General features: G+C 44.9%; 5 protein-coding genes across 5 annotated transcripts; 1 reads left to right on the forward strand and 4 right to left on the reverse strand.

Moving 5' to 3' along the window:
- Positions 1-7,426: 7,426 nt before the first annotated feature.
- On the reverse strand, positions 7,427-8,408 carry LOC4816506 (seminal metalloprotease 1). Its single transcript, XM_001355975.4, has one exon. It carries the CDS (start codon positions 8,369-8,371, stop codon positions 7,583-7,585), a length of 789 nt encoding a protein of 262 aa, XP_001356011.2. The 5' UTR covers positions 8,372-8,408; the 3' UTR covers positions 7,427-7,582.
- A 2,658-nt stretch (positions 8,409-11,066) lies between these two features.
- Positions 11,067-12,025, reverse strand: LOC4816623 (seminal metalloprotease 1-like). The gene is made up of 2 exons (XM_001355972.4): positions 11,778-12,025; positions 11,067-11,728 (listed from the first exon to the last, which is right to left on the reverse strand). The coding sequence occupies exons 1-2, from the start codon at positions 11,998-12,000 to the stop codon at positions 11,106-11,108; spliced, it is 846 nt and encodes a 281-aa protein (XP_001356008.3). The 5' UTR covers positions 12,001-12,025; the 3' UTR covers positions 11,067-11,105.
- An 808-nt stretch (positions 12,026-12,833) lies between these two features.
- On the reverse strand, positions 12,834-13,762 carry LOC4816280 (seminal metalloprotease 1). The gene is made up of 2 exons (XM_001355974.4): positions 13,500-13,762; positions 12,834-13,436 (listed from the first exon to the last, which is right to left on the reverse strand). Exons 1-2 carry the CDS (start codon positions 13,711-13,713, stop codon positions 12,889-12,891), a joined length of 762 nt encoding a protein of 253 aa, XP_001356010.3. The 5' UTR covers positions 13,714-13,762; the 3' UTR covers positions 12,834-12,888.
- An 896-nt stretch (positions 13,763-14,658) lies between these two features.
- LOC4816542 (seminal metalloprotease 1) lies at positions 14,659-15,674 on the reverse strand. The gene is made up of 2 exons (XM_001355973.4): positions 15,424-15,674; positions 14,659-15,366 (listed from the first exon to the last, which is right to left on the reverse strand). Exons 1-2 carry the CDS (start codon positions 15,632-15,634, stop codon positions 14,825-14,827), a joined length of 753 nt encoding a protein of 250 aa, XP_001356009.2. The 5' UTR covers positions 15,635-15,674; the 3' UTR covers positions 14,659-14,824.
- LOC4816346 (seminal metalloprotease 1) lies at positions 15,633-18,428 on the forward strand. The gene is made up of 2 exons (XM_033379726.1): positions 15,633-15,737; positions 16,969-18,428. The coding sequence occupies exons 1-2, from the start codon at positions 15,633-15,635 to the stop codon at positions 17,620-17,622; spliced, it is 759 nt and encodes a 252-aa protein (XP_033235617.1). The 3' UTR covers positions 17,623-18,428.
- The last annotated feature ends 2,878 nt before the right edge of the window (positions 18,429-21,306 follow it).

The following is a 21,306-nucleotide window of genomic DNA, read 5'->3' on the forward strand; positions in this document are numbered from 1 at the left end:
GCCGGGGTGTGGCAAGCATTTAAATTTTCATAATAAAATATAATTTATTGCATTTGCATAAACCTTTTGCCACACGACAGTGCCTGCAATTGAATCAACGCCGAGCAGTAGCCAAAGAACAAAACGGACCAAAAACTACGGAAAGGGGAGCCGATAAAGAACGGCAACAAAGTCGAAATCCATGGGAATAAAGTGGCCGCCAAACGCCGGCGGCGACTGCCACAATAAAAATAAAAATCCCTTTCTGATTTATACCCAATGTGTCGTCATACGAGGGGGGGTCTGTGTGTGGCATGAATGCGAATTAATCGCTTAATTGCTCTGCCGGCGAGGCCAAGCGAATGTTTAACACAGAAGTTGATCAAACAAATTAAGTGCATTCTCAGATCAAGGCAAAAGGGCGGTGGGGGGCGGTGGGGGGCAGTGTCCAAGGGCCAAGAGGTTAATCGGCTCCGAGTCTTTGAGGCATTAAGAAGTCTTTGAGAGAGAGACAGAACCTGCTATGAGGAGGTGTCATAAAGCATTTGGAAAATAATAATATTTTTAATTAGGCATTTGACCCACTCTCCGTCCCCCCTAATGGCACCATCTGCCGCTCCCCAACCTGTGACATGGTTGTGCGTGGTTGCGTGGTCCCACCTGCACTGCCCTGGCGCGCTGCACTTGTGGCTGGTGGCTGGTGGATAGTGAATCATGTCAGCGCATGGCCAACGCAAATGCAATTTAAAGCAAACAATTTTTTTTGAAATGACCCACATCCGGTGCAGGACAGGCACGCACTTACTGCCGCGTCCACAGATAGCAACCGGCAACCGGCAATGGCAGTGGCGGCGGCTACAAAATGGGAGTTGCTTCCACCGTGTGCCGCACACAACATCATTAAAAATTAATTCACGCTCGATGTCCTGGCCCCGGTTAAAACAAAAAAAAGGGATATGGAAAGGGAGAACCAGTATCCAGGAGCCCGGGCCCGGGCCCTGGCTAAACAACAACAGCAAATAAATGCACACGGTTTGCGGTGGCCTGGCTGTGCACTTTACAGTGTTCTCCCGGCTCCAGACCGGGTCCTGGCCAGGTCCTGGCCCGATTTCGGTGCGGCCTCCGCCTCTGATGACTTAATGAGCATAATAAGCTCAGTGCCGAAATTACCTTTTTAAATGAACATGATGCTGCCTGCCACCCCGGCGGACAACACGGACTACGAGTAGTGTCGGGTGCCCCACCAGCCCCCAGGTGGGGAGTGTGCCAAATGGGGATTAAAAGTGGCATAGACAAGCGGTTACATATTCAAATTAAGATTTTAATGTTCACACAAAAGGCGGCCATTCCAGAATAACAGTTATGTGTGCGTGTGCGTGTGCGTGCATGTGGCGGCATGTGGGCCCCAAAACTAGTGGATTACGGCGGGGGGCGACGCGGGTTGATGGCCCAAAAGGATGCCAAAGAAATGCAAATGCAAATTAATTAGTTGCCGTTTGATTGAGTCGCTGCTAAGTAGCTTAGCGCAATCGTTTGTTCCTATCAGGTTTTCGGAACGGATAATAGCCCGTTGATGGCATGGGCAGGGGGCCAAACGGCCATGAAACGACAATAGAAATATATAGATGGGGTGGGAAATGGTAATGCATGGAAATTTGATGAGGAGCTGCTCAAAAATATGGCATTGGAATAGCCACAAAAGGGACAGAAGCTGATCTCACGGCTCTCAATTCGTATTCAATTCTGGAATAATGTAAAATTTGGATTTATTAAACTTTTTTGCTATATATCTGCCTGTTAAATCTAAGCTATGTAATTATTTATCTATAGCTTGCATATTAGTGCCTTTTTAGTTTTTTAGCATGGCCTTTAGTCCTCCATGCTCTAGACTATCTCTACGAACAGTGTGTAATAATCATGCGATCATTGGCGGAAATTCAAATTCGCTAGATTTTATATTAGATATTATAGATATTATAAAGTGTAACATATCAAAGTCACATATCGGAATCTTTAAGAATGCGTCTATTTATTTATTTTTATTATTTAATTTATTTTTATCACAAAACTTTTCCGTGTAAATTTCAAGGAAGTCTAACAATTAAAAGCCAATAAAAACACATTTCCATATAATTTTGACCCGATATTATCTAATTTAAACGATTGGTACATATTTTCATTAACTTTTATCTGAAAACCTATTAAAATAAACAAAAAATCGCTTTTTTGGTATTTTTCGGTATTTTTTGTATTTTGTGGTATTTTGTGGTATTTTTTGTATTTTCGGTATTTTTTGGTATTTGTATAGTCTTGTTTCCCTTTACTATTTTCTCCTATAAGAAAGATGATTCTTGCTAAAAGTTGTTCCTCAACGTCTCTCTTAAAATCTCTTAAAATCAACTAATATGTTCGTTAAAAAAATATGAAATTATTTATGGAAGAATGTGAGGTGATGAAGTAATCAAAACACATGGAAAAATCGTACGTTCGCTACCGGCACTTAATATTATTTATTGTATAAATACTGGATAGAAACCTACATAAATCCTCCTTTATAATAAATTAATCGCTTTAGAATATTCCGTTTTATTTAGAAGATTCTTCCATTCTACTATATGAAGCCAGAGTCGACTTCGCGACCACATGCTTATGGCTTTCCTTATGAGAAGTAAAACTCGATTAAACCCATCTTTATACCAAATCAAATCGAATGAAAAAACCCCGACAAACATTTGTATTTTCTATCCTTTTGGGACATCAAAAGCGAACTACAACCCAGGGAATTCTTAACATATTTAAACATTTCAACAACTAGTGCAAAATTCACTTAGAAAATCACCTAAAAGTGTGGGTCAGAAGAAAGCTTTTTTATAAGCAGACAACGCCAATCAGAATACAGTGAAGTCCACTTGAAAGACGCCAACAAACCCACAGTAATCACAACTCTACCGGACCACGCCTAGATGTTCAGGAACAGAGACTGACACGGGCCAGTCCGCTAGATGGAGGCCCCTTTATAAAAAGAACCCATAGAGTAATGAGCAGTCCGATTGATCCTGGGAACCAGTGCCGCTCCGTAATCCCTCCTTTTTGAAAGTTATGAAATGGCAGAAAAGAACTCAATCTCGAAAGAGACATGTTGAGGGGATGCTAGAAACCACCCCTTCTCGACCAGTGGCGGACCCGCCCCAACTGCAAGACAGCTTTGATCAGCTTAGCGACAAAGTGCCCGAAAAAGTCAATCACGACTGCGACACGCTCATGCGTGCGCCCCCCATAACCCATAAGTTTTAACGCATTTTCAAGGAGGCAGATTGCGTATACGCAGCGTGAGCCGACAAGGCGACAAGAGAGCACAAACAACACTTTTGAACGCCATAATCAAATTAAAGCATAATTTTTTACGACGTCATAGCCATAAATATGAACGATGAGAAATTGTGGCCCCAAACATGAATCGTAAAAAGCGACTGGGGGCGGGAGGGGGACGAGGATGAGATGCAAGTCCGGAACCGGCAATGGGGTCCTTGCAAGTGATTTCCCATATCCGCTAAGCGGCTGCCTTGGCACGCAGAATAAAATTAAATGTATAAATCATCTTTTCGGATGCCTTAAAATTGAATACGCATTCGTCAGCAATAAATCGCCTTGGCCCCCAGGCAGCGCCTGCTCCTGCATCCTCGACTCTTTCCTGGCTTTGGTCTCTGTCTCGGACCCGGACCCGGACCCGGTCACATATGCGTTTCTGCCATTGGGGAAATTGCCACAATTCGTTTCATATTTCATGCGGTTTCGGGGTTTTTCTGTTTCTCTTTTTCGCATGAGTTATTTTTGGCAAGCGCCAATACGCCGAATCCCTCAAAGATCAACGACACCGACACCGGAATTGTTTGCGGAGCTGATTTGCATTTAGAATGCAATGCAATAGAAAAGTGCTTTCCTTATTTATGGTTTGCTGTGGTTTGCTTCTAGGTGGATGGGTATAGCTTTTCCCCAAAAACTTGCATACTTTTCAGCTTTCATCGGGCAAAAAACGATCATAAAAATAATTGTGAAATTTCTATGAGTCAAGAATTGTGTTCAGAATTGTGAAATATGTTCTGCCTCCAAGCCCCAGACTACCCATAAAAAAGAAGACATAAACTTTAAAGCTGTAAACATTTCGAAAATGTAGGCTTTGATTGGGCACTTGAATGACTCAGTTCTGGCCCATAGTGCCAGACATTCCTGTCACTGGGTTTATTGCACGATCATAGATCGTTCAATGCCAATTAAAGCCTGTGTGATATATGGCTGGGGGAAGGCCTATCGAGTACTGGCCATTGCCCACCAATAAACGTGCGGAGTGTCCAACGGAATGTCGCATTAGACTGGGAGCAGGAGAGACATTTCTGACCGATTATGCGATTATTATACATACGTCTTTTTTAATCCAGTAAGGAGCCCGACAACACCACTCTGTATCATCTGTTAGAGGAAAAGTAGGAGGAGGAATGTAGGGACTAAGAGGAGCACCAGCTGTGACTACAACCTGGAAGGGCGGTAGATGGCACTGAAAAACCCCCACAATAAGACATTTTTGCACAAGTACTACATATTATTTAAAAATGTATTGATTAGGATATATTATTATAGCCCTTCCCCACCTTATTCAGTATTCCTTCTGTAGTTCCATCATTTTGTTATATTCCCATGCAAATTTTGTAGCTTTAAATCGGACAACGATGCGACAGAATACACACAGAGATACAAAGTGCCGGATCTGTTTGACATCGATAAAGAGGTATTTGCTCGCCTGCAAATAAATAATAAACAACGATGGTTCTTGTGGCTTAGTCGCACTCTTAACCTTATCAAAAAAAACACGAGTTCTGCTTCGAATTATATATCAAAATATATATTATACCAGATAACGTTTCTACGGTTTTTATTATTGATTGAGAAGCGGAGACAGGGAGTGGTTTGCTATTATTATTTTGGAAGGTGTTTTCTTTTCCATTTTTTTAACCCTATTTTACTATTTTTTTTTCTATTTTGTACTATTTTTTTAATCTATGTATAATATTTGGTTATCCCTTTTTACTATTTGTTTGACCATTTCTTATATTTTGTAAAATGTTTGTCACTCTTTTTTTCCTTTTTAATATTTTTTTATTTTTTATTTGTAGTATTTTGAAATCTATTTATAATATTTTTTTAATATGTTTTTAAACCTTTTTATACCCGATACTCAAAATGAGTATTGGGGTATATTAGATTTGTGGTGAAAGTAGATGTGTGTAACGTCCAGAAGGAATCGTTTCCGACCCCATAAAGTATATATATTCTTGATCAGCATCAATAGCCGAGTCGATTGAGCCATGTCTGTCTGTCCGTCTGTCCGTCCGTCCGTCTGTCCGTCTGTCCGTCCCCTTCAGCGCCTAATGCTCAAAGACTATAAGAGCTAGAGCAACGATGTTTTGGATCCAGACTTCTGTGATATGTCACTGCTCCAAAAATATTTCAAGACTTTGCCCCGCCCACTTCCGCCCCCACAAAGGGCGAAAATCTGTGGCATCCACAATTTTGACGATACGAGAAAACTAAAAACGCAGAATCGTAGAAAATGACTATATCTTACAGAGTGCAAAATCTGAACCAGATCGTATAATTATTACAGCCAGAATCACGAAAACAATTTCACTCTTTCTCGCTCTGTCTCACTCTAACACACAGGTTTCATGGTCGGTTTTGCCAATTGCAAAATATGAGTTCAAGGATCTCAGAACCCATAAGAGCTAGAGCAACCAAATTTGGTATCCACACTCCTGTGATATCGGACCTTGACCGTTTCGTGTCCAAATTTCTCCACACCCCCTTCCGCCCCCGCAAAGGACGAAAATCTGGGGCAAACACAAATCTCAGAGACTATTAAGGCTAGAGTAACCAAATTTGGTACACACACTCCTTTAAGATGTCACTATAAAACGTATATCTCAGAATTTCGCCCCACCCCCATCCGCCCCCACAAAGGACGAAAATCTGTGCCATCCACAATATTGCACATTCGAGAAAACTAAAAACGCAGAATCATAGAGAATGACCATATCTATCCGGTTGCTGAATTTGGATCAGATCAGGTCATTTTTATAGCCAAAAGGAACAAACCCGACGTCACGCTCAGACTGATTTTTTGTCTCTCTCGCACACACTCTTTGTCGTGTCGCTTAATATTAGCGCCATCTGCCGGAGGAGAGCCATACTGACTTAGTATCGGGTATAACTGTAGAGTTGCGGTGTCCGCAGCAACTCACAACGTTCCCCCCTCGTTTAAATTATTTTTTAACTATTTGTTTTTACTATATCCAGTAATAGTCTGCCTACTTAATCCCCTCCTTAATCTCTCCCTCCGCCTAATCTTGCTCGTGCCAAACCAATTCCAAGAATCTTCAATGGGGACGCAATCCGGTAGATACTCCTCTTCCTGTTGCTTTCCAAATCGGAATCTAAAATCTTCAACGCTCTTTCGGCACATCTCTCCCCCAAGGGATCAAAGTTATGGGCAAACTTTGTATTTATTTGGACTATGGGCTACAAATGTTCCGCGTGCAAAATTCTTCTTGACTTTTCAAAAGGTTCGTGCCCCTTTCCTCCCGTTGAAACGTCGTTGAATTGTAATTGCCGCTCATTGGAGCCATAAAACCACATTAACAACTTTTAATCACAAAATGATACCAAAACCTGGAACCTAGAACGATTGCGGATTGCGGCCATTAGATCACTTTCTTTTTCGGGGGCGATCAGTTAAGCTTTGATTAGAAAAACGCTGTTCATTGGGGTAATAAAAACGGAGGGATTATAAATAGCCCTAGACCAGGGCTATACTCGTATTGGCTATATTGGGGGTTTCCCTTCGAATTTTTGGGGCCCCATCTGCCTGGCATCACATCGATCACCAGCCAAGTTCCAGGCCTCCTTCGGGCCCTCTCTTGGCCCTCTGTGCCACTCTCCGGTCTATGCTAATTTTGGCAAACATGGTCGGGCCCTGTGTCTGGGTGATGGAACCCCTTTCTTAATTTCGAATGAAACAATGCGCACAGGAAGACATTGCCAAATGTTCGAGCAGGGGTTTGGCAGGAGGAGGGCGGAAACATGTCGTCGGCACGAGAATCGAATTTATGGTCGAACAAGCGCTGTCAAAATGTGAGAATTGAGTGCCTGCTCCTGGCTGCTGGCTCCTGGCTGGGTCCTAGGCCTCTGCCGTACCGAACCGCCAGCCAAACATGGAGGAAGCTCCAGATGCCTCGCATATAAATCGCATTAGTGGCACGCCAGGGCCCTGCGGTTTCCAAACGGAAACTTTGGGTTCCACTGAGGGTGCATTCCACTGATAGTTTGGGATTTCGCACACCTGCGATAAGAAACGAGAAATAATCAGCCACTGGCCGGCGGGCCGGCGTCCGGCGGGGTTATGGCATAAAGAGTTATAGCTTTAATTAAGATTTCTATAAATACAATGGCACAATGACAATGACAGCGTGGATCATAAAACCAATCCAATCGCCTCAGCCGGTGAATTACATATCACAATGTACTTCGTACAGAGTCCTCCCCCCCTTCGGGATCACAGCAGAATGGGGCACTTGTACATGATGTTGATCTTGTCAATATCCTTGGGGCTCAGGCCCAGGCGCTGGCCTATCACGGCGCCGGGGTCCAGCGGCACGATGGTGTCCTCGCCGTTGATGGAGAAGGCGCCGGGCCGGTAGTGCAGGCAGCTGTCGTAGTCGTAGCCCACGTCGAAGTCGGTAACCAGCGACTCGGAGTACTTCTGGAAGTTGAACTCCTTGCCGGGCACGATGTTGTCGTAGACCACGTCCACGTAGTCGTCGCGCAGCGCCGAGCTCTGCTCGTGGTAGAAGCCCAGGGCGTGCATGAACTCGTGCAGGATGGTGCCGGGCCGGAAGCAGCCCTGCCCGATCGGGTAGATCTCCAGGTTCATTTCCTGCGGTTCGGCGCGATAGCCCACATCCGTGTAGCAGCCTCCCACATTGGCGGTTATCGTGAGGTAGGCCGTGTCCTGGTCGGTGGCCTCCCTGAACTTCACGCAGGAGTTCTCCTCCAGGGTCTCGATGCCCTTCAGTATCGCCTCCCTGTGGGTGGCATCAAAGTCCTCTGATATTTTGTAGACCACCACATTGTTGGGCCACCTCCGGGCCGTATTCACGAGGCCATTGCGTGCCTTGGGTCCATGCAGCAGGTCCGCTTGCTGCTCCTCCGTCAGCACCATATCTCCGCCGGCGAAACCACCTGCCTCCTCCGGATCGTACACTCCAGCCGGCAGGGGCAATGGCTTGCCCTGGCCAAGCCTCACGGACACAAGTAGCACTACGATTAGGCCAAGCCTCGACATCTTTTCTGCTCTGTTTCTCAGCGTAAACTAACGGCCGGGCCGTGGAGCCGCAGCACATAAGTACGATCGCCACGACAAAGATTAGATACAAACTGGCAAAAAGTATTTCGCAAATTGATAATCACAACCAATGCCGGCCAATTAGATCAGGGTCTACGGCAGTTGTCATGCCCCGGGCAGGCGCCCAATAGGCACTCGGCATTAGTCATGTAAATACTGTGTCCGATACGCATCTCCTACGTAACAGGTTGCCCCATCGGCTGCGGCAATTCATTCACGCTCCAGGGAGTATAAATAAAGACCCCAAATCAAAGGCGAAACCACCAACTGATTGAAACTTCGAGTGGCTGACGGAATCTGACAAAAAATTAATTAAAACCGCCGCTTCCCTGATGAGTAATTTGCCTGAATGCTCGTACCGTCAGCTGTGTACATACCCGTAAAACATGTCCGATTACGTCCGTACAGCCAATACACGGGTAATCGTTCCGCCTAACACGAGTGATCGTCGTTGTCTTTGCGGTGTTTGGGCCTTATCGGGGCTCCCTTCCGTGGACTGCCATTCCGAACCTCTCAGCATTATCAGGCAATACTATCCGGCTCTCGTCAGCGACGTTTCCCCAAGCTATCTCGAATGCAGGCACTATCAGAAGCCATTCTAGTCTGTACAAATAAAAGTCGATTGCGGGATCACCCTTGGCCACAATCCAACAATGGCCAGAACTGTTAGAAAGCTGAGCAAGTACTCGTTTAGGGGGCTGTATACTTTTAGGCGGCGTTCTACTACTGATCGATTCAGGGATACACGGATACGGAAGAGCAGATACAAGCATATATTGTGGCTACCCATGGAAAGACATCTCAATTGGAAAATTCACACATTTAACTAGTTTTAGATATTGTTTGATATGCAACTGCAAGAAACAATGGTACCTCTCAGAGTACACAGAGAAAAACCCCTGAGCTCCGAATATTGTCGCTTAGATTTAAATATTTATACCATTATATTTGCATGTGCCTCGAGCGTGGAAATATTTAAATGGATGTGTTTTCATTTATATTCTGCGATTAATATAAAAATATTTGATCTAAATATATTTCATATTTAAATTAAATAATTTCATATTAAAATTAAATAATTAGTTTTTTAAATTAAAAAATTTCTTATTTAAATGAAATATGTTTATTACAAATTTTTAAATTAAATATTTATTATAAGGCGTTATATATTTGTACTAAATATTGGCCGAAATTTTTTTTTTAACTTAGCATTGTATTTTATATTTTTGGTTATAAAATAATTTTAATGATACAAATTATGTTGTTTGCTGTTACTGTTAGAGAAACTTATAAAACAGGCACAGAAAAATTACCATGTTTTAAAAATATTAAACATAAAAAAATGTATATAAAAAAAACATTTTAAAAATAACGTTAAAAACAAAAAATGATAAAAATTGTTTTAATTTACATTTATATCTTTTTTATATTATTATTATTTATTATTATCTTTATTTATTTTAAATCTTTATATATAAATATGTACATATATCATTATTTTATTTTTTATTACTATTTCATTTTTTATTATTTTTTTATATATTCTTCATAGAAATTATTTATATTTCTTTATATATTTAAAGGTTTATTTATATATTTTTAGTTTATAATCAAATCAAAGCGAATTATATTAATATCACTTGGTTTATAAATAAAAAATTAAATATTTTAATATCAGTGTGTTTCTGTTTAATAATCTATTTTCCCTCAATGCCTATCAATAAGTCAGTAACTGACTCTATGAATCCAACAGATTTTTGTATAACAAATAATTTGTCGCTTAAAAAATTGTACAAAATTATGCAATAAGGTCACGCTTATAAAAATTAGCCGATCTTATAGAAAATTGATTCATTTATCGAACGAAACAATTTTTTTTTTGAAAATCGCGATGGAATGGTTTTTGCTGTGCCAACACTTGCGTCCGGCACCGTATGTATCCACGAGAAAAAGAAAGAAGTTGGGAAATATTTCATGGTTCTGTTGCTGTTGAGAATTGTAATTTCCACGCTAAGATTATTCGATCCAAGACTTGATCATGAACTCTCCATCAGGCCATATAGGAGCTCCCACCAATACCACCCATAGAACCAATGTCCTGCACAGACTATCCCTTGATGAGAGCTCTACTTAGAACGGAAGGATTAGCTTTATTAATTGGGGCAACTTAGACCAATGATAACTTCTTTCCGGTTTTTTATGCCTAATCCGATTTTTTCCTGCATCCACCGGAGCAATTGCAGCCGAAGACGTTGCACCCGCCGACACCGCAATAGGCCCCCACCACCATTTGGCCGTCCCCGCAGATGGGCAAGGCCGGACAGCACACGGCCGCAGCTTCCTCAAGGAGGAACAGGCCAAGGGCCAGTAGCACGTAGGTCAAATTCATGGCTTGACTGGTTGGGCGGCTGGTCGGACGACTATTGTGGCCGACTCGAGTCCGTTCGGTCCCACCAATCCCTCTGGAAGAGATCCAATTTGCCATGCCTTCAGCAGAGTGTGGGCCATGAAATTTTAATTCTGTACATAACATTAGATATCTCCGCTCCGAAACGGCCGTACGTGGTTCACGGCTAATCCCAATCACATATATTACCATAAATATCGTTAGAGGCTCTTTGGAAACAGGGAAATGTAATAACAAACTGCTGAATAAAATGGACTGTAGGGGCGATTAGTCTTCAGAGGTATATTGAGCACTTGAAGTTATATTTTCCGCGTCAGGTTCTTCAGTAGGCTCCGTGGTTTCGTAGCCCGGACACTGGTACATTTTGTTCAGTTTGCGAAGATCTGTTTTGCTCATTCCCCGGCGCTGACCCATTTTGGAGGCCCCCTTCTTGAGGGCCACAATCGTCGGCTTCGATGCGTCCTTGGCAAAGGCATTTTCCATGTAGTGCATCACGCTGCCGTAGTCGTAGGTCTCGCCGTAGTTGTTCCAGCCGATCTCGGTCTCGTTGTTCCAGAAGTTGATTTCATGGTCCGGATGTATGTTTTCCCACATGATCTGCACGTATTCGTCGCGGTCCTGGGCCACGTGCTGGTGCTCGAAGCCCAGCACATGCAGGAGCTCGTGCTTGAGGGAGCCCATGCGAAAGCAGCCCGAGTCCAAAGAATCCAGCTGCAGATTCACCTTTATGCGATCGTTTCTCCAGCCGATTATCTCGCAATAGCAGCCGGTATCGTGCGATGTTATATTGACAAAATATTTGTCATCCCTGGAGGCTTTCTTGAATTTCACGCAGGATCCGTTCTCTATGATGCGCATTGCCCGCTCCACATACTGCAGGTGGGGTTTGTCTACGCAGAAAGCATTATATATTATTACTGAGACATCCTGTTGGCTTACCAAATGTTCCCTCTTCGATAAAGTACAGGACAGTGCGGTTTGGCCAGTGATAGCTTTCGTTTGTTATCACATTTCTCCACCAGTTCGTTTTTCCGGGTCTCCTCAAGATGTCGCCCTGGAAACGACTCGGCAGGAGTTCGGGATCTGCTCGCCAGTTCCCTAGGTAGAAGCTCCAAGAGATTTTGGCCAGCAGCAAAGTCAGCGCCAGGGCGAACGTGTTCATCTCGGGGCCGAAACTCAAACTGTAGCGAAAGCCACTTCCACACTTGACACTCGCCCTTCATTACTTTATTCGTCATGCTCATGGATACATTTCTCCATGCATGCTCTATGCACATTTCCCGATTTCAATAGGGCTCTAATAGCAGACCGACAGCGACTGCAGGCCGCCCTGCCCACTTGCTACTCGTTGTTTCTTCAACGAGTGGTGTGTCTCTCTGTTCTCTCTCGTTTGCTATGACACAGTCGTAGATTGGCAGAGGCTTAGACAGAGGCACACTTAAGCCGGTTTCACTGTGTTTTGATGTCCTTGGGACATGCTTACATAAAACATGGATCCACTGGTACACGCCAGAGACCAAGGAACACTCGAAACAGTGGTATTTAACCGGCGAACATCGACTACCTGGACAAGGGGCATTATTGGGCCGATTCGACGACGACTTGCAGATAAAAACGTCCCCATTTGGCGCAGAAAAAAGTGCTCTACCACCATGACAACACACTGGCTCACACCTCCGCTATCGCCACGGCCGAATAGGTCGAATTGCACTACGAACTGCTGCCTCATCCACCGTTTTCTCCAGATTTGGCCCAGTGCGACCTTCTTTTAGTTCCAAACTTGAAAAAATCACTCGTCCAATGAATAGGCCTACTTTTTTTAATGTTAGTAAGGTCTTGAATAAATGTTGTCTGCCATCGACAAGGAGGAGTCTTACGATGCATAAACCGGGAACCTGGAAAATCGTACGATTTACCCTTCCCTTTGGATATCATATCTACTAACCAGATCTAGACTTGCACTGGGAGATCAAGAACTTCCCGCTGACATACGAGTATTATTTATCAGATCTTTAATTTCTATCAAAGAGGAACCTGCTTTGACTCCTGCTTAGACCTGTCTGGGGCACTTGTACATGACATTTAGTTTGTTGATATCCGACTGGGACATTTGCAGACGCTGTCCCATCACCTCCTCGGCGCCCTCCTGCAGGGGTACGATGGTCATCTCTCCGTTCTTGGAGAAGGCATAGGCCGTGTAGTGCAGGACACTGGCGTAGTCGTACGGCTCGCCGTAGTCCTCGACGGTGTCGCTGTCGTACTTGTTGAAGTTGTTCTCCGTGCCCTCGATAATGTTCTCCTCGGCGATGCGCACGTACTCGTCGCGATCCCAAGTGCTCTGCTGGTGGTAGAAGCCCAGGGCGTGCAGGAACTCGTGCACGATGGTGCCGAGCCGGAAGCAGCCCGTATCCAGGGCATAGTTTTGCAGATTCAGCTGCTGGACCCGGTTCAGATGGCCCACGTACGAGTAGCAGCCACCGGCCTCGGAGGTGACGTTCACGTAGTATTCCTGGTCGGTGGTGGCCTCCTTGAACACCAGGCAGGAGTTCTGCTCGAGGATCCGAATGCCGCGCAGTATGTGGTTGCGATGATCGGTATCTAATTTGGAGATTCGAATTTCGGTTGAGTATTCTGCTAGTACACCCCTCTGGGAGGCCTCACCGATATCCCTATTGATGTAGTAGTAGACGATGCGATCGGGCCAGCGGTACGTCTCGTTGCGCAGTCCGTTCCTGGCCCCGGGACTGGGCACCATGTCCCCCTCCAGATAGCCTGCGCTTAGCTCGGGATCGGTTTCCGTTCGCTCCCTGGGCGCCGGGGCAGCCAGGCAGCTGCCGGCCAGGAGCAGCAGAAAAGCTAGAGCCAGACCCTTCATATTGCTGGCTTGACGAGTGCCAAGAAACTATTGCCGCTGGCCCCCGACATGGCTTCGAAGTAGTCTTTATGGGTATTGGCTAATTTATGGTGTGGTGTTCGCCGGCATAAAGTTTTTACAGCCCGAAGTGACCGCTAAGAGCTATCTAATCGTTGGATGTGGACCGCAAAATATGGGCTTAGATACGCAATCTTCCAGGTATTTAAGGTATTTCCATTTCACTAGTTGTTGTTTTCTGTGGGTCGTTAGTCCTCGATTTCTGCAGATACATAAAAGATTTTATGGGTTTTTTTTCGGGGTTTGAGGCATACTTTTAGGTAGGCTTTATTTATGCTTCTAATGGATTGGGATAATACCAAAAACTAGCGATAAATACAGCAGAATTATGAATGTAGAAATAAATATTAAAGACCATAATATTGAGAGATATGTTGGGGTATACTTAGGATATGGCAGAGGGGACTATAATGAATGGTTGTTTCGGGGCGAAGGGTAAGCGGCGAGGCCGAAAAGTACGGGAGGGTCTAGAGGGTACCGCAAAGTACATCCGCCCCAAAAGAGTTTAGGGAGTCCATAATCCCGAGAGGTGATGCCCCATAACATATCCCAAGATGGTGCCATGAAGGTAGGCTTATAAGAGAATGCTCTAGCAGTGTCCCAGTCCCTTTGCCGAACCAAGAGCTACCCATAACACGAACACGGAGTCTTCTTCGGAATACCTAAAGGCCATACGAGCTTTCTAACACACAGATGGAGGCCTCCTGCTTCCCTCCAAAAATTACCATAGAGTAGAATCGTTTAAGCCCGTTCCAGTCTGCTCCTGGGATCCATCCATCTTCTCGGAGGTGCTGCCTTAATATCGCTTTCATTCAGGCCGAAAATTACATCCCCACCCCCTTTGCACCCCTGCCAGCCCCCCACCCCAATCACAATCGTTTACTGAGCTCCATTTTCGCGCCTAAGGCTTGACAGCGACGTTCAGACACTTAATTGAATTTGTCAACACAATAAACAGATTGCAATTCCGTGCGGGAGGAGACGTACATTTATCATCGTTAGCGGAATATGAAAGGCAACCAGCCTCCGCCCCAATGCCGGCCTCGGCTCCATCTCATTTGGGACACCTGTACATGGCGTTCAGCTTATCGATGTCCGTCTGGCTCAGCTGCAGGCGCTGGCCTATGACCTCTTGCATGCCCTCCTGCAGCGGCACTATGGTGCTCTCGTTGTTCTTGGAGAAGGCCAGAGGGCCGTAGTGCATGACGCTGCCGTAGTCGTACTCCGCGTCGAAGTCGTTGACCATCTCCGCGCTATACTTATCGAAGTTGAACTCCATGCCCTCGGTGATGTTCTCCTCGACGATCCGCACGTACTCGTCCCGGTTGGCGGCGCTCTGCTGGTGGAAGAAGCCCAGGGCGTGCAGGAACTCGTGCACGATGGTGTAGAGCCGGAAGCAGCCGGTGCCCACTTCGTAGGGCTGCAGATTCAGCTGCTGGACGCGATCGAGGTGGCCAATGTACGAGTAGCAGCCGCCCTCTTCCGACGTCACGTTCACGTAGTACTTCTGGTCGGTGCTGGCCTCCCGGAAGGTGAGGCAGGAGACGGACTCGATCTTCTGTATGGCCCTCACAATCTGGTTCCGATGCTCTTGATCTGTGCGGGGATCGCTTTAGTTAGCTATGGTATCTCGTAAAACGATCTGCGTCTTACCAATGTAGCTATTGATGTGGTAGTAGACAATGCGATTGGGCCAGCGGTAGGTTTCATTCCGCCAAATGTTCCTCTGCGCCCCGTCTGGCACCATATCCCCCTCAATGTAGCCGCCCGTCAGCTCGGGATCTGTCTCCAGGCGCTCTACGGGTGCCCCTCGAATGCTCCTGGACAGCAACAGCACCAGGGAAAGTATTAGTGGGCCGTGCATGTCTTCCGCTGGACTTCCAAATCTACTACTGGCCGGACAGCCTTCCGCAAAGGTGTTCGACAAGGGCTTAATCTATATGGCTTTTATGACGGCGCGACCAAAGGTGACTGCAAGGTGGGTATCTAATCGCTGGGTTTATCGAATACACGTGGGCGGGCAGCTCCAATTATTGCTCTTATCTGGTGACTTACGAATGCTACTACTTGTTCGGAGGCATGACTGATAAGGCAAGCCAGGAGTATCATATACCCTTCTGCCCTTTGGGGAGGGGAGTTTGGAGAGAAAGTTTCGACGAAAGCAATCTTTGGCATGATATAAATGGTTATATTTGTGGTATATTCAGATATATGATGAATGGTATTGTATGGAGATATTTGGAGATACTGTCCTACTATCCTCTCTACTTTCTGTCTGTCCTGTTTCTATGAAGGCCTCTTCTTTTGAGAAGCAGATACCTGTCCAAACATAAACACATTAATGTGCACCCCAACTCTAAGTTGAATAGATGAAAGTCCCTTAAGTAGACAATTTAGAACCCGCTCGGGTGTTAGCGGAGATCTGTAAACACGACAACAAAACAAAACTGGAGAAACCCTAATCCAATATAGTCTCAAAGTAACACGATTGTGCCACCTCTTTCCATGTTTTTAGCGATCATATGAGAACACAAAATGGTGGCCACATACCACAGTGTTAGATCCTATTTAAGACCATGGATTTCCAGAATAAAATTTAGTTCCAATTTACAACTAAACTCAACTCAAGTGTCCAGACTTTTCTTTAAAGATCTTTCCATGCCATTTGTCAGAATCAATCAAAGTCCTAGAGGTCTAGAGTGAACCCATGGGATCGCCATGGTTCCCCGTGGTGTTCCCTGGGTATCAATTGAAATCGAGAGGCGTTTATTCTGCAATATTCTGCCTCAAATATGGAGTTTCCTTCGCAACGAAACGCAAGCGAGAAAGATCTATGGGTCGTGGAACTGCTAGAAGCTTATCGGTCTTTCACACATGACTCGGAATTCCGCAGGGGTTCAGGTACAGGGTTTAGGTGCCCCACGAAATCTTCGAGTTCCCCAGTCAATGGCCCGCGAGTCTTTTGGCTCCTAAATGAAATTAAATAAAAAGTCTTGCCGCGGTTATCTGTTCCCAATCCCTATAAAAACCCAGACATTGCATAGTCAGGCGCCAGTTCGAAAATGCTTGTGACTTTGGGATTGCTTCTCGCGATTGGCCTCCATGGAGTCCATGCCCGTCCTGCGAGCACATTCGAGGAGGATGACATGCGACTCACCGCAGAGCAGATCCAGTATCTGAATGGAGGCGCTCGCATAGCCCTTTCCTGGTCGGGATACTACTGGAAGGGTGGCACCCTCGTCTACAGCTTCGGTGAAGGCCTGTGTATGTATCCCAGCGTGTTCCCTGACAGCTCCTGTAGGACTCCTTGCTTTTACAGCTAGCCGGGACACCGATCTAATCGAAAAAGCCATGGCGGCGATAGCCTCCCAAACCTGTGTGCGATTTCGCAGGACTCGGAATGCCCAGGAGCCGCAGGTGGTCATACAGCGGAAGGAGGCCGGCTGCTGGTCGTACGTGGGCTTCCTGGGCAGGCAGCAGCAGCTCCTCAACCTCGGCGAGCGGTGCATGACCAGCGGCACGATTCAGCACGAGATACTCCACGCCCTGGGGCTGTTCCACACGCACTGCGACCCGCGGCGCGATCAGTACGTGAAGATCCACCCGGAGAACCTGAAGCCCGGCTACGAGCACAACTTCCGACTGCTCGGGATCGGCCAGGACCCACAAATGACAGACTTTGGCCTGGGCTACGACTACGAAAGCCTCATGCACTACGGGGAGTACGCATTCTCCAGGAACGGCCTGCCGACGATAGTGCCGCTTCGGAGGGGCGTGCGGATTGGCCAGGCCAAGGGCCTGAGCGCAAAGGATGTGCGGAAGCTAAACCGCATGTACTGCAGAGGAAACTAAGGGCAACCGCATCCCATCTCCAAGTAATCGCCACATTTGCAATTCCAACGAGTTGTGGCACTTGACAGGAAACAAGAATCTCCTCCTCCCCGGCCTCCTGCGGGCGCCGTTAATCCACAAAACAAAAAGAGCTCTAGCCGTGCTAGAGGAAGTGTTTGCCTTTGCCTTTACCTTTGCCGGCAACTAAAAATTGAATATTTAGTGGTCGTAATTAAAAATTAGCGCGCTGGGCAACTAACCAACAAGCCAGCCAGCCAGACAGACAGCCAGCTACCAGCCAGTCGAGAGCTTCCTCAGCCATGGCTCGTAATCCCAGGACCAACTATCTGCCACACAAGGACCCGCATGTAGTCGTACATATATTTGGTTTTTTAATGGCACAAAGCCCCACCCGGCCAGAGCTGGGGGCTACCTGCAAACACCGAACGGAAGTCGTAAACATTTAATTTATGCAAGCAATGCATTCAGTTTTTTAGCTGCATCTAAAGATGGGCTAATATCGTCTGCCAGGGAGGGCCAGGGACGGTCAGGGAGCGGTTCCTGGGGCCTGCAGCGACATCCACCTTATCTGTGCGGCTTGTGGCAAGTAGGACTGCATTAGCGGCTATGCTCGGGGACATTAAGCGGGCCCTGATCGAATATCTGCTTAAACAAAGTGAATGGAAAGTGCGAAAGGGCTTTATGGGGAATAGCTTCTGTTTTGGGGTCCCTCCTTACGCTATTCCCTAGCAAAATAGAAGGTTTTTAGCTTGATCTTGTGATCTTTAGAGGAGTCTTTGATGTGGTATATATGTATATCTGCCCCCCCTGAAATGCTTTGGGAGCCTTTGTCCCTGCCCATCCTTTCCCGCTTCGGCACTCAACTCAATTAAAGCTCTGGCCCAGTGCGATTATCACTCTTTCCAGCGAGACTGTCTTGGGGATTTCTTTGGTTTTTATTTTATGAAAATATTGCTGGAATAATAAAGAGGATTTAATGGGTTAAGGCGGGCACTAGGACGCCTGGCCATCAACTTTTCGCCAAGAGCTGTAAAAAAGTCAGCTGCCTCGGCTAGCTTTTCTTTTCCTTTCCTTGGTCCTTTCTTTGGTGCCTTGGCCTGTCTCCCCGCCCCGCCCCCCGCCCCTGCTTATGATCGTTCTAATTTTATGACATTCTGTTTTCATGCATAGAAGAGCAGACGCATGTGTGTGTGTGTGGTGGGGGGGGAGGCGGGGTCTGGGCGAGTGCAGCCATAGCCATTTCATAGTCAGACATGAATGCTGCGCTTTGTTGCCCTGCTACGCCTTTGTTTGTATTGCCCTCAGGGGTAAAGTTTTTAGGATAATAACTTCCTGCGACTTTACGAGCCAAGGCAAAAGCCGAATTCCCACCAGCAGCAACAACAACAACAACAACAACAGGAATATGAGAATACTTAAGCAGGAGTACACTGCAACGAAGCAAGCAGGCTTGAATAAATACATACATATATTCCCAAATAAAGCTAATATATTATATAAATAAAATAATAAATAAAATCTAAATAAAAATAATATATAAAATTAAAATATACAGATGCAACCGAAAGTGAATACATTTTATACACTGCTGCTAATTACTTTTACAGCAATATAACAAATTAAGAATTTAATTTCAAATATTTTAAAAATATTTACTCACCGAAAGCATTGAACTTAATTTTTTTTAATTTGAAGATAAATATATTCAGGGAAACCATTTAAAAAAAAATTGGTTAATATTGCATATACAAATATTAATATTAATAATGAATTAATTATTAATTAATTAATGGTTTATATTTCATATAAAAATATTAATATTAATAATTAATTAATTATTATCATATATGTAATTGTAATTTTATATATTTATATATTATATTGCGAATTATAAATATATTTTAACTTTATATATTTTTTTTCTTTATTATTATTATTTTGTATTATTATTTTATTATTATTATTTTATTATTATTATTTTATATTATTATTTAATTATTATTATTGTATATTATATTATATTATTTTATATTTATATCGCGAATCTACAGCGATGAATCTACATGAGTGTCCACATTTCACTGTCCGCCACTATATATCTTGAGGTACATGTGTATATGCATACATATGTATACATGTATGCTCATTGGGCAGCAACATATACACATGTACATATATGTGTATACATATGTGTCGGTGATGCAGAAATAATGTTGCTATTTTGCTATGAAATAGGCAAACGATATTCAATAAACATTATCTGGAACGAAAGCTGCTTCGATACATGTTGCTTAGACACAATGTTGCTGAGAGCATAGTCCGTGAGTCTGAGAGCGAGAGCGCGTCTCAAATGAACATGGCAGTTGTGTTGGTGTTGTTGTGTAATAGAAGAAGGAGAGATGGTTGAAAAGGAAAGATAAGTGAGAGCGAGAAGATCACATGTGAAGAGCGGAATTAAGTCTTAATTGGATTATTTTGATGCAGAAAGATGTCCTGCGAAACGCTTGCGACTTGCGGTGCTATATCGGATATTTATGGATAAACTGGTTGAGGAAAATCAAGCCGCTCAAACGCTAACCAGGCTTCGACATATGCATATTATCAAAATACAGTTAAACTTTCATATAGCGAATCTGGAGGGTAATTAATTATACGGTTAATTCGTAATATAAAATAAATAAAGTCTTTATATAGAAAACTTTAGTACACGGAAGTTCGTAATAGAGAAGTTCGACTGTTTTTGATCTTGAAACTTCCTTGTTTATATCGTTCTATGTATATTTAAATCTATGTTTAGAATTACCCTTCTTATCTACAATTTAGCTAGTGTTTTCTGTCAGTGTGTGGCAGAAGAAGCACTGCATACGAACGGCGTGGCGAAGGCAAGCCCTGAAAAATATCTCAAGACCTCCACTTAAAGCAGCCAGCGAGTAAAAGCAAAAGCAAATGCCAACACATCAGCGATTCGGGGAGACGGGGAGTGAGGCAGGGCAGGGCAGGGACACAGCCACAGCCACAGAAACTTTTGACGTTGTCGACAGGGAGGAGGGGTGGCAAGGCGATGGCATGGGACATGCCACAGGATGAGGGCTGCGGTGCCATATTAAAGACAGACAGCTGTAGCAGAAGAAGCACCGCCATGACTGTGGGCATAATCTCAGACATAATTACACACACAACTCACGGCACGGCACGGCACGGCCCGGCTCAGACCGGGCCAAGAGGCAGCGACAGGAGCCACAGCCAGGCACTGACAAATGCAGTCACACATGAATGAGCTCTCTTCCAGGTATTTCTTCCTTAGCGCCTTTTTTGGTCTAGTCCATTTTCACTTTTTGCGGACAGGGCGAAAGTTGGCTTAAAGCCGTGGCCCAGTCCTGCCCGTGGGAGGAGACTTTTAAAGTGCATTTAAAATTAATTAGGCGTGCCCCGTCGAGTACGTGGCATGACACGAAACGAATAAAGGAAGTGCTCCTCCTTTATCTGTCAATTAACAAGTTTCTTTCTTTTTGTGTAATTGATTTAGCACCAAACCCCCCGCCTCCCCCCCCCCTCGCCCATCGAGGCATTCAAATCAAAGTTGAACCAAGTTAAAGTTCTCGGGGTGTGAAAAGCTCTCTTCCAGCCCATTCCACCCCGTTCCATTCCATGTCATTCCCCTTGTGTTGCTTCATACGCGGCTTC

The sequence above is a fragment of the Drosophila pseudoobscura genome, chromosome 4 (genome assembly GCF_009870125.1).
Source record: "Drosophila pseudoobscura strain MV-25-SWS-2005 chromosome 4, UCI_Dpse_MV25, whole genome shotgun sequence".
NCBI lineage: Eukaryota > Metazoa > Arthropoda > Insecta > Diptera > Drosophilidae > Drosophila > Drosophila pseudoobscura.

Coding starts and splice junctions, on each gene's coding strand:
- LOC4816623 (XM_001355972.4), bottom strand. CDS start 12,000: ATGAACACGTTCGCCCTGGCGCTGACTTTGCTGCTGGCCAAAATCTCT. Junction 11,729..11,777: donor TATCGAAGAGGGAACATTTG/GTAAGCCAACAG, acceptor CTTTCTGCGTAG/ACAAACCCCACCTGCAGTAT.
- LOC4816506 (XM_001355975.4), bottom strand. CDS start 8,371: ATGTCGAGGCTTGGCCTAATCGTAGTGCTACTTGTGTCCGTGAGGCTT.
- LOC4816346 (XM_033379726.1), top strand. CDS start 15,633: ATGTCTTCCGCTGGACTTCCAAATCTACTACTGGCCGGACAGCCTTCC. Junction 15,738..16,968: donor TTATGACGGCGCGACCAAAG/GTGACTGCAAGG, acceptor GCGCTCGCATAG/CCCTTTCCTGGTCGGGATAC.
- LOC4816542 (XM_001355973.4), bottom strand. CDS start 15,634: ATGCACGGCCCACTAATACTTTCCCTGGTGCTGTTGCTGTCCAGGAGC. Junction 15,367..15,423: donor CCACATCAATAGCTACATTG/GTAAGACGCAGA, acceptor ATCCCCGCACAG/ATCAAGAGCATCGGAACCAG.
- LOC4816280 (XM_001355974.4), bottom strand. CDS start 13,713: ATGAAGGGTCTGGCTCTAGCTTTTCTGCTGCTCCTGGCCGGCAGCTGC. Junction 13,437..13,499: donor CTACATCAATAGGGATATCG/GTGAGGCCTCCC, acceptor TCTCCAAATTAG/ATACCGATCATCGCAACCAC.